We start from the raw sequence: 12514 nt of genomic DNA on the forward strand, positions 1-12514 counted from the left end.
TTACTGTGGCGGTGTCAGGGTGACTGCTTTGGGGCGGGATGTGAGGAATACATTAGGATTTTCATGAACAGGGATTGCCCTGTCTCCTTCTTCCACCTGCACAGCAGTGAGATTTATGGGGCTGGGGGACGTTAGCAGCGGGGCCCTTCTCTCCATCAGACTGCCACATTACCTCTGCCTGGGCACTGCTGCCCAGTCCTCCTCTTCAGTTAGAAAAGGAGGAGGCAGCAGTAGTGCGGGGACATGTATAGTGTCATCAATAGTGTGGGCAAGTGTGGGCATTTTGTGACCAGGTGCTGCTGAGCGGACTTATTAAACTTGTGAGCGGGGGCACAATAATTGCTGTGCGGCCGCTCACCCGCGTAGCTTAGAGGGAACACTGCTCGTGAGCCCCTTCAAACGGAGCTCACGAGCGGACAGCCGAACGCTAGTGTGAAACTAGCCTTAGCGTAAAAAATAAAAAAAATAAAAAAAAAAAAATGTCCTTTGAGAAACTGACAGCCCTCCTTCTATAACACCAGCAATGCAAAAGATTACTTTTTGCAGGTCAGATCCTCTTTATGGAATAGTAGCAGCTTATGCAAAGCGTGGCTTAATGGTGTCCTAAAGGATGCCCATACTCTGTTAAGCAAGAAAAACAGAAGTATAACCACTGATTCCTGCTGACAACGCCGATCCAGTGAAGCATACTGGATGGTGAAGAACGTTACTTTTATTTCTTTGTCAATGTGTTTCACAGGCTCAGCGCCCTCTTCCTCCAGACAATTAGCACAACTATTACACCTGTTTATTCATATATCTAGACTACACCGTGTATGAGGCGCTGCCTCCTGTTCCTCTTTGTCTTACACTTAAATTATTATTTTTCATCAGCTGATCAAATAACGTATTTTCTTTTTCAATCTTAAATAAGTACTCCAGTATTTTCATATTATCCCCTATCCTATCCACAGGAGGAAATTAGATAACAAATGAAAGTCCCATACCCCACACAGCCCGCTGGAAGGAGGGAAAAACATCTGAATGTTACAAATGCAGCAAAAAAGCTACAAAAACACACTGAACCAAGCGTATATATATATATGAGGAATTACCATCCCAAGATATTGGTCCATCACTATTACTGTCTTAGAAAACACTTACCTTTTTCATCAGTTCTTTTTCCTTCTCACACTGTATTTGTGTCTTCTCCTTCTCAGACAAGGAATAAGCAATTCTTTGCTGCTCAAGGCTGGACTCTGTTTGATGCAAGGCATCACGCAAAACTTTAATTTCGCCATTCTTGACAATAATGTCATCCTGTAGCCCCTTCAACTGCAAGTAAAAACATAAATAAATTTAAAAAAAAACACAACTTAGCTGCTTTATGCAAGTCAAGTTTGTATAAAAAGAATAAGACAGACATTGATGAACGAGCTTCCTTAACAAGCTGTCCACAATTTTAACATTGTTAGCCTATCCCCAGGATAGGGCATTGATATCTGATCGGAGGGGGTCTGGTACCCTGCATTAGCTGTTATCTTGTCCTTTCGGCCATTGTGTAGCGGACAGAGCCGGTAATGATAGCAGTGCTGCAGTTACCAGCTCTGTCCAATACGGAATGAATGGAGCAGTGTAATTCTGGTGTCGGAGCTACCAGCACACAACTGATCAGCAGAAGGTGTGGCGCATAGGCCATCAATATCAAAATCGAGGACAATCCCTGTAAGGCCACTTGCCCACGCTGCAGTCCGCCATGCACGGGCACCGACCGTAGGGCAGCCGTATGCGGATCACAGACCCATTCACTTAAATGGGGTCCACGATCAGTCCGTTTCACAAAAAGATAGAACAAGTTCTATCTTTTTGCGGACCGGAACACCATAGTGCTTCCGTGGGGTTCCATTCAGCACTTCCGTTCCGTAGCACATCTACGGATTTGCGAACTCATTCAAGTGCGGACCACAAAACACTTAGTCGTGTGAATGCACCTTAAAGGGAACCTGTCACCTGGATTTTGGGTATAGAGCTGAGAACATGGGTTGCTAGATGGGCGCTAGCACATCCGCAATACCTAGTCCCCATAGCTCTGTGTGCTTTTATTGTGTATAATAACCGATTTGATACATATGCAAGTTAACCTAAGATGAGTCAGAGCTTGAAAATATGACTTCTCTGGTTACACAAGTAAGATATGACTCTTATGTTAATTTGCATATGTATCAAATCGTTTTTTTGACACAATAAAAACACACAGAGCTATGGGGACTGGATATTGCGGATATGCTAGTGGCCATCTGGCAACCCATGTCCTTAGTTCTATACCCAAAATCCCGGTGACAGGTTCCCTTTAACACTGTAGCGAACCATCAGATCTGTGAGCTAAATACACGAGCAGCAGCTGCACAACAGAAGAGTGCCTAGGACACAGCCAAGGACTGTTTTCCAGCCCCTGAAGGGCATGAACTGACAGCAAGGTCTTGAAAACAGTGAGAAATTTAAACAAAAGTATAAAAGTATAACCTAAAGCTGTATACATTACCTTTATTAAAAGTTTAAACAGATTTTCCAACTTTCTGCAAATAAAACAAGTTTTCTGGTTTTGCTGAAAAAGCCCAAGCCTTATGCCTCTTTCACACGTCAGTGATCTTCATCAATTATTGAGAGCCAAAGTCAGGCGCAGCTCAAAATCACTGATGGAAAGCACCGTGACTGGCTCATGCCTTTTGATTTAATCGTTGACCTGCTACTGTGTAATGTAGGATTTTGTTTGTCCATAAACCCTCTTATATAAAAAGTGGCGTGGAATATGTTGCCGCTATATAAAGTATTATTAAACCGTGGCAGTCTGGTCACAGATTACCTCCATTCAATGGAGATTTCAATTAAAACTGTGCAAGTTTATTAATAAATATGTCTAATAACATTCCTGGTGAAACGCTGTAGCCTCAGGTTCACTATAAAACAGGTATTAAATAAAAATTCATACCCATCTTTAGTATAAAAAAATAAAATAAAATTCTAAACAAAGGGGACGTTAACCCCTTAAGGACTCAGCCCTATTTCACCTTAAGGACTTGGCCATTTTTTGCAAATCTGACCAGTGTCCCTTTAAGTGCTGATAACTTTAAAACACTTTGACTTATCCAGGCCATTCTGAGATTGTTTTTTCGTCACATATTGTACTTCATGACACTGGTAAAATGAAGTTAAAAAAATTATTTTTTTTGCATAAAAAAAATACCTAATTTACAAAAAATTTGGAAAAATTTGCAAATTTCAAAGTTTCAGTTTCTCTACTTCTGTAATACATAGTAATACCCCCAAAAATTGTGATGACTTTACATTCCCCATATGTCTACTTCAGGTTGGAATTATTTTGGGAATGATATTTTATTTTTTGGGGATGTTACAAGGTTTAGAACTTTAGAAGCAAATATTGAAATTTTTCAGAAATTTACAAAAAACAAATTTTTAGGGACCACTACAGCTCTGAAGTCACTTTGCGAGGCTTACATAATAGAAACCACCCAAAAATGACCCCATTCTATAAACTACACCCCTCAAGGTATTCAAAACTGATTTTACAAACTTTGTTAACCCTTTAGGTGTTGCACAAGAGTTATTGGCAAATGGGGATGAAATTTGAGAATTTCATTTTTTTGCCTAATTTTCCATTTTAACCCATTTTTTCCACTAACAAAGCAAGGGTTAACAGCCAAACAAGACTGTATCTTTATTGCCCTGACTCTGCCGTTTACAGAAACACCCCATATGTGGCCGTAAACTACTGTACGGCCACACAGCAGGGCGTAGAGTGAAAGGTGCGCCATTTGGTTTTTGGAAGCCAAATTTTGCTGGACTGGTTTTTTGACACTATGTCCCATTTGAAGCCCCCTGATGCACCCCTAGAGTAGAAACTCCATAAAAGTGACCCCATCTAAGAAACTACACCCCTCAAGGTATTCAAAACTGATTTTAAAAACTTTGTTAACCCTTTAGGTGTTGCACAAGATATAATGGAAAATAGAGATACAATTTCAAAATTTCACTTTTTTGGCAGATTTTCCATTTTAATATATTTTTTCAAGTAACAAAGCAAGGGTTAACAGCCAAACAAAACTCATTATTTATGGCCCTAATTCTGTAGTTTACAGAAACACCCCATATGTGGTCGTAAACTGCTGTACGGGCACACGGCAGGGCGCAGAAGGAAAGGAATGCCATACGGTTTTTGGAAGGCAGATTTTGCTGGACTGTTTTTTTTACACCATGTCCCATTTGAAGCCCCCCTGATGCACCCCTAGAGTAGAAACTCCAAAAAAGTGACCCCATTTTAGAAACTACGGGATAGGGTGGCAGTTTTGTTGGTACTAGTTTAGGGTACATATGATTTTTGGTTGCTCTATATTACACTTTTTGTGCGGCAAGGTAACAAGAAATAGCTTTTTTGGCACCGTTTTTTTTTTTGTTATTTACAACATTCATCTGACCGGTTAGATCATGTGGTAATTTTATAGAGCAGGTTCTCACGGACGCGGCGATACCTAATATGTATACTTTTTTTTTATTTATGTAAGTTTTACACAATGATTTCATTGTTAAAACAAAAAAAGTTTTAGTTTCTCCATAGTCTAAGAGCCATAGTTTTTTCAGTTTTTGGGCGATTATCTTATGTAGGGTCTCATTTTTTGCGGGATGAGATGGCTGTCTTATTGGCACTATTTTGGGGTGCATACGACTTTTTGATCGCTTGCTATTGCACTTTTTGTGACGTAAGATGACAAAAAATTGCTTTTTTTAAACCGTTTTTATTTTTATTTTTTTACGGTGGTCACCTGAGGGGTTAACTCATGTGATATTTTTATAGAGCCGGTCGATACGGACGCGGAGATACCTAATATGTATACTTTTTTTTTTATTTATGTAAGTTTTACACAATGATTTAATTTTTGAAACAAAAAAAATGATGTTTTAGTGTTTCCATAGTCTAAGAGCCATAGTTTTTTTAGTTTTTGGGCGATAATCTTGGGTAGGGTCTCATTTTTTGCGGGATGAGATGCCGGTTTGATTGGCACTATTTTGGCGTACATGCGACTTTTTTGATCACTTTTATTACCTTTTTTGGGAAGTAAGGTGGGCAAAATTTAAATTTTATCATAGTTTTTATTTTTTTATTTTTATGGCGTTCACCGTGTGGGGAAAGTAACATGACCGTTTTATAGATCAGGTCGTTACGGACGCGGCGATACCAAACATGTGTAGGGAATTTTATTTTTTTCATTTTTAATTAGTGATAAATGTGTTTTTTGATTTTCACTTTTTTTTTACTTTTTCTTACTTTTTTTTTGACCCAGACCCACTTGGTTCTTGAAGATCCAGTGGGTCTGGTGTCTGCATAATACAGTACAGAACCTATATATGTTTCTGTACTGTATTTTACTTACACTGAACAGATCTATGCTTTCAGCACAGATCTGTTCAGCACCATGGACAGCAGGACGCCTGAGCAGGCGTCCTGTTGCCATGGGAACCTTCCCCGTCTGCCACAACTTCGCAGACGGGGAAGGGTAAGGACTGGGGTGTCGGGGGGCTGTCTGGGGGCTCTCTCCCTCTCCCATCGGGGGGCTGCAAAGGCACAGCAGCCCCCCGATGGGAGAGGGAGGGAGCCGCATCTTACTGTTAACTCTTTCCATACAGCGGTCCGTACGGACCGCTGTATGGAAAGGGTTAAACGGCTGTCATCCATTCACAGATGTCAGCCGTTTATACCAGGGTGCCAGCAATGTGCTGGCACCCTGGTATACCCACTAGAAGCCAACGATTATTCGGCGGGAGGCGGGCGGGGGATCGCGATCCCGCCTGCCGCACCGCCCGCCTCCCGCACCGCCCACACAGCCCGCAACACCCCCCCTGCACCTCCCACCAGGCTAAAATCATGCAGGGGTGCAGGGGGGGGTGATCACTATAGATTTGTGCCACACTAAAGTTTCTGATCGCCGCGGTCAGGGACCACGGCGATCAGAAACAGCAGAAATAGCAACAAACCGCAGGTCTGAATTGACCTGCGGTTTGCTGCGATCGCCGATACGGGGGGGTCATATGACCCCCCCAGGCGTTGTGACAGGATGCCGGCTGAATGATTTCAGCCGGCATCCTGTGCGGATTAACCCCTGGGGCGCCACAATCTCAATTTAAACTCATGACACTGGTTGCCATGACACTGTGCGCTTTTTGCCGACGCAGTACAGTAATACACTCTTATAGATCATACGAGTGTATTACTGTACTGCATCACAAAGCGCACAGCGTCATAGCAACCAATGACGCAGTGCGCTCCTGCACAAAGCAGGATGCCAGTCCGGTATGTCACGGACCGTGTTCCACGGACGTGTGAATGAAGCCTAAAATGGAGGTTCTGAATCACTTATCCAGCCTCACTCAGTCATTCACATTTCACCCAAGGGTAAGAATCCATCACAGTAAATAGAAAGCCAATTCTACGCACATCATATCCGCATAAAGCCATGTTTAGACATGTGGGCAACTAAATTTAGGGGTATTCCCTGAGACTACCCAAGAAAAAAAAAGCAAGCCTGTCTTACAAAGGGGAGGCTAGCGAAGTACCGGAGGCCGCTGCGGTTGATAAAAAAAAATCAAAACTGATTTTTTTATCGCCGCAGTGCGTGTAAAGTGAATGTGCAGTGATCAAAAAAAAATTTTTTTTTTGTCACTGCGGTGGGGCGGGTGTGGGCGAACGCACGTGTGGGCGACCGATCAGGCCTGATCGGGCAAACACTGCGTTTTGGGTGGAGGGCGAACTAAAGTGACACTAGTACTATTATAGATCTGACCGTGATCAGTTTTGATCACTTCCAGATACTATAAAAGTACAAATGCTGATTAGCGATACGCTAATCAGCGAATAACGGACTGCGGTGCGGTGGGCTGGGCGCTAACTGATCGCTAACTACCTAACCAAGGGACCTAAACTATACCTAAAACCTAACGGTCAATAACAGTGAAAAAAAAAAGTGACAGTTTGCATTGATCACTTTTTTCTTTTCACTTGTGATTGACAGGGGTGATCAAAGGGGTGATCAAAGGGTTAATTGGGGTTCAGGGGGGTGATCAGGGGCTATAGTGTAGTGTTTGGTGTACTCACTGTGAAGCCTGCTCCTCTGCTGGATCCAACCGACGAAAAGAACCAGCAGAGGAGCAGGCAGCCATATAACAGATCATATTTACTAATATGATCTGCTATCTAGCACTTTGATTTGATTTTTTAAAAATCAGCAACCTGCCAGCCGCGATCATTGGCTGGCAGGTTGCTGACGAAATACTTCTGTGCGAAATGCCGGCGCGAACTGCGCATGCGCGCGCGCATAGTCGCGTCATCTCGCGTCTCGCGAGATGACGCGTATATGCGTGACTGTGCGCAGCGCTGCCACCTCCGGACCGCACATCTGCGTTAGGCGGTCCGGAGGTGGTTAAAGAAGCACGCCCAGAAAATGTATGTTCTCTAGTTTGTTAGAAAGGTATATGATGTAAATTGTAGTGAAGGTAATCTTCTTACCATTTGCTGTATTGGGGAGTTCTGCACCCAATACTGGCCCCAGCTGCATCTCTAACTGACACAGCATCTTTAAGAGCACCTTTCATGCGATTTTAAACGGCACCTGTACATGGACAGATTATCAGGAATGAGCGTTCATAGGAACATATACCTGTACTTGCGGGGTACCCCCTGCTGATGCTGCTACCCTGCTTGATTTTTTTAAATATGCCTCATATACCCAGCCGGACTTATCCCGCTCAGTATGCGGATACTGAGCATCGGAGTAAGGCCCCATGCACACGGCCGTGTTTCACAGCCGTGTGCGGGCCGTGGAACCGCGGCCTGGATCCCTCCTGAGAGCAGGAGCGCACGGCGTCACTGGTTGCTATGACGCCGTGCGCTCCCTGCTGCCGGCACAGTACAGTAATACACTGGTATAGATCATACCAGTGTATTACTGTATTGCGGCGGCAGCAGGGAGCGCACGGCGTCATAGCAACCAATGACACCGTGCTCTCCTGCTCTCAGGAGGGATCCAGGCCGCGGTTCCACGGCCCGCACATGGCTGTGAAACACTGCCGTGTGCATGGGGCCTAATGAGAAGGAGAAAGTCTCTCCGTGGGAGTCTCCTTCTCCCTGAAGGTTTTTTTCTCCCTCTGAGCTGCGATTGGACAACACTACAGTCAGGGGAGAAGGAGACCCCCACGGAGAAAGACTCAGTCTCCTCCTCATTGCTCCGATGCTCAGAATCCGCATACTGAGCGGGAGAAATCCAGCGGGGCATAGGAGGCATATTTAAAAAATAAAAATAAATTTCAAGCAGGGAAGCAGCATCAGCATCATGTACCCCACAAGTACAGGTATATACAGTGGAGGAAATAATTATTTGACCCCTCACTGATTTTGTAAGTTTGTCCAATGACAAAGAAATGAAAAGTCTCAGAACAGTATCATTTCAATGGTAGGTTTATTGTAACAGTGGCAGATAGCACATCAAAAGGAAAATCGAAAAAATAACTTTAAATAAAAGATAGCAACTGATTTGCATTTCATTGAGTGAAATAAGTATTTGAACCCTCTAACAAAAAAAGACTTAATACTTGGTGGAAAAACCCTTGTTTGCAAGCACAGAGGTCAAACGTTTCTTGTAATTGATGACCAAGTTTGCGCACATTTTAGGAGGAATGTTGGTCCACTCCTCTTTGCAGATCATCTCTAAATCCCTAAGGTTTCGAGGCTGCCTCTGTGCAACTCTGAGCTTGAGCTCCCTCCATAGGTTTTCGATTGGATTAAGGTCCGGAGACTGACTAGGCCAATGTGCTTCTTCTTGAGCCACTCCTTTGTTGCCTTTGCTGTATGTTTTGGGTCATTGTCGTGCTGGAACACCCATCCACGACCCATTTTCAGTTTCCTGGCAGAGGGAAGGAGGTTGTCGCTCAGGATTTCACGATACATGGCTCCGTCCATTTTCCCGTTTATGCGAATAAGTTGTCCTGTGCCCTTAGCAGAAAAACACCCCCAAAGCAAAATGTTTCCACCCCCATGCTTGACGGTGGGGACGGTGTTTTGGGGGTCATAGGCAGCATTTCTCTTCCTCCAAACACAGCGAGTTGAGTTAATGCCAAAGAGCTCTATTTTGGTCTCATCAGACCACAGCACCTTCTCCCAGTCACTCTCTGAATCATTCAGGTGTTCATTGGCAAACTTCAGACGGGCCTGCACATGTGCCTTCCTGAGCAGGGGGACCTTGCGAGCCCTGCAGGATTTTAATCCATTGCGGTGTAATGTGTTTCCAATGGTTTTCTTGGTGACTGTGGTCCCTGCTAATTTGAGGTCATTAACTAACTCCTCCCGTGTAGTTCTAGGATGCTTTTTCACCTTTCTCAGAACCATTGACACCCCACGAGGTGAGATCTTGCGTGGAGCCCCAGAGCGAGGTCGATTGATGGTCATTTTGTGCTCCTTCCATTTTCGAACAATCGCACCAACAGTTGTCACCTTCTCTCCCAGCTTCTTGCTAATGGTTTTGTAGCCCATTCCAGCCTTGTGCAGGTCTACAATTTTGTCTCTGACATCCTTGGACAGCTCTTTGGTCTTTCCCATGTTGGAGAGTTTGGAGTCTGCTTGATTGATTGATTCTGTGGACAGGTGTCTTTTATACAGGTGACTAGTTAAGACAGGTGTCCTTAATGAGGGTGACTAATTGAGTAGAAGTGTCTAACCACTCTGTGGGAGCCAGAACTCTTAATGGTTGGTAGGGGTTCAAATACTTATTTCACTCAATGAAATGCAAATCAGTTGCTATCTTTTATTTAAAGTTATTTTTTCGATTTTCCTTTTGATGTGCTATCTGCCACTGTTACAATAAACCTACCATTGAAATGATACTGTTCTGAGACTTTTCATTTCTTTGTCATTGGACAAACTTACAAAATCAGTGAGGGGTCAAATAATTATTTCCTCCACTGTATCTCCCGTAATAAAATCGCACGAAAGGTCCTCTTTAAGATGGATTTACACTGCCAGATTGTCGGGGATGAACGCTTATTTCTGATAATCTGTCCATGTACAGGTGCCACAGACGTGGAATTCTGCTGCCCAGAAGCTATGAATCTGTATGGGGATGAGCAGAGGCAGTAGCCATCACTCATCCCCATGCAATGGAGGAGAAGCCCTACATGTAAAATGCCGCTCTTCACCTCCACTGACGAGCAGGCAGTTATCAGGAAGGAACGCTTCCCAATAATTGTCTATTGAGCCGTGTAATTCCAGCATTATTAAAGTCAGTATCGCCATTCCTACGGGAACCTCAATGGCAGTCTCATAGGACTAAATAGAGAAAGTGACTTCCTGTCCACACATAAGACATGCACTATGTTTTTTGCAGGGCCGCGCGGGGAAGGGGGGGGGGGGGGGGGGGGGGGGAGTATGGATGCAGACAGCACAATTGAAATGAATGGATCTGCATACAACCTGAAAAATTGTGGAACAGATGCAGACCCATAAATACAGTCAGAGTCGATTACATGACACAGCTGAGAACCTGAAGGGACTGGATAAGTCACAACTATAGCCACCAGTAAGAAGATTACCTTCACTGCAACTTACATCATGTACCTTTCTAATGGGCCAGAGAACATTTTTTTTTCTGGAGTGCTTCTTTAACCGCTTCCCAACCACCCATAGGCTATAAAAGTCCTGGGGGTCAGGATTAACCTCTGAATAGACGTTTTAGAACATCCATTCAGAGATTGCAGCTGCACGCTAATCGCTGCCAGTTCCAAATGTAATACAGCTTCCTTGCTGGGTTACATTTAGACCATTTTCTACTCCTAAACCAGGCGTAGGAAATGGTAAATCCGCCTAATTTAGGAGTATTTCAGAATGATAAATAACTCCCTATGTTTTTTGGAAGTGGACTAAAAAAAATAAGATGTATAGCTGTTTTGGCATCATTTTTATTATTTTTTTTTTTTTACACTATTCACCTGATGGGATAGATCATGTGATGCTTTTATAGAGACGGTCGTTACGGAGGCAGCAATACCAAATATGTCTTTTTTTTATTGGACAAAAAGGGCCCTTTTTTGTGTAAAACGTTTATTTTTATAACGCTATTTTTCACTTTACACTTTGTGTTCCCCATAAGGTCATACAAGACCTATATGGGGCATTTAACATAGTAGCCCCACTTACAGGGGAAATACACACTCCCCAGAGAGGCTGTACAGCAGTATACTATGCTGTACAGCCTCACCGCATGGCTGATTGAGATCTAAAGAAAACCCGGCAGCTCCTACAGTCTCCTGGCGCACAGCACTTCCTTAGCTGAATACGCGGTGCTCGTTCATCGCTGTGTATTCAGCAATCTAAAAGGCAGGGACACACAGGAATGACGGGAGTATAATGAAAAGTTCTACAAGTTTAATATATGTTTTAGAAGTGTAGTCAGGGGGTCAAGGGCATTGTTGTAGTGGTTCCCTTGCTAGTAATTGGTGTATTCTAGGGACTCATTCAGCCCAAAAGAGGATAGTGTGTTCAACCGGAAAATCCAAAACATCTCCTTCCTACACAGGTCTTGATATGACTGGGGGATCCATTCCAGCGGGGTAACACGGAGTAGAGAGGGATCACTATTGTGGTGAGTGGAGAAATGTCTGGAGACGCTATGAGTGAGAACTTTCCTATTGATGTTAGAGCGGTGCTCATTCATTCTTTCACGGAAAGTCTGTGTGGTCCTGCCAACATAATAGATTACACGGACATTGTAATAGATAAATGATATTGCTGGTGCCGCAATTCATGTTGTGTTTTAAGTGAAACGTTTCATTAGATGACATTTTGGCCAAAGCGTAATAAGCCACTCACCACGTCAAGGTCGCCTTAATGAGTGGTCCCTAACACTAGTTCCTACCTTTTATGGCCATGACAGCCACACAAAGTCCAGGGAGCGCAGGTACAGCATGCACGCCAAGCACAATCTGCTTTTAACCCCGTCTGGTGCCATTACAGCTTTCATCGGATCCAGGGATGCAAGTACCAACATGCATGCTGAGCCCACTATATACTTCTCCTGGAGCCAAATGGCTACTGGTAGGTGCTATATAAGCAGACTCAGTTTTATACTGGCCCATAAAAGGTAGGAACTAGTGTTAGGGACCACTCATTAAGGCGACCTTGACGTGGTGAGTGGCTTATTACGCTTTGGCCAAAATGTACACCAATACCTTATTCAACATCCAGCATAAAGGCAGGGCAGAGTGCGATTGCATTTTGTGTTTTAGCGTTTGTATCTGTATTTCGCCATAGCAATGTGCACCTGCTAGGGGTTGTGCGGGCTGAATCCCCCATATTTTTCTTTTTTGAGTATGCCCCAGTGTTTGTTCAATATCTGCCGGATTTTTGTGTGTTCGAGTTATAGCTTGTCAGACTGTAATGGAAGTTTTTTGGGAGGATTTGAGAGTGGTCTCTTGCATT

The 12514-nt window shown here is 43.7% G+C and overlaps 1 protein-coding gene across 6 annotated transcripts in view; it reads right to left on the minus strand.

Moving 5' to 3' along the window:
* Positions 1-12514, minus strand: part of LOC122943523 (ATR interacting protein) — a 52749-nt gene that overhangs the window by 34488 nt on the left and 5747 nt on the right. For all 6 annotated transcript variants that reach the window (XM_044301321.1, XM_044301319.1, XM_044301322.1 and 3 more), the window contains exon 4: positions 1144-1314. In XM_044301321.1, the coding sequence (XP_044157256.1) occupies positions 1144-1314 (171 nt within the window). The remainder of the gene's footprint in view (positions 1-1143; positions 1315-12514) is intronic.

This window comes from Bufo gargarizans, chromosome 7 (genome assembly GCF_014858855.1).
Source record: "Bufo gargarizans isolate SCDJY-AF-19 chromosome 7, ASM1485885v1, whole genome shotgun sequence".
NCBI classification, from domain to species: domain Eukaryota; kingdom Metazoa; phylum Chordata; class Amphibia; order Anura; family Bufonidae; genus Bufo; species Bufo gargarizans.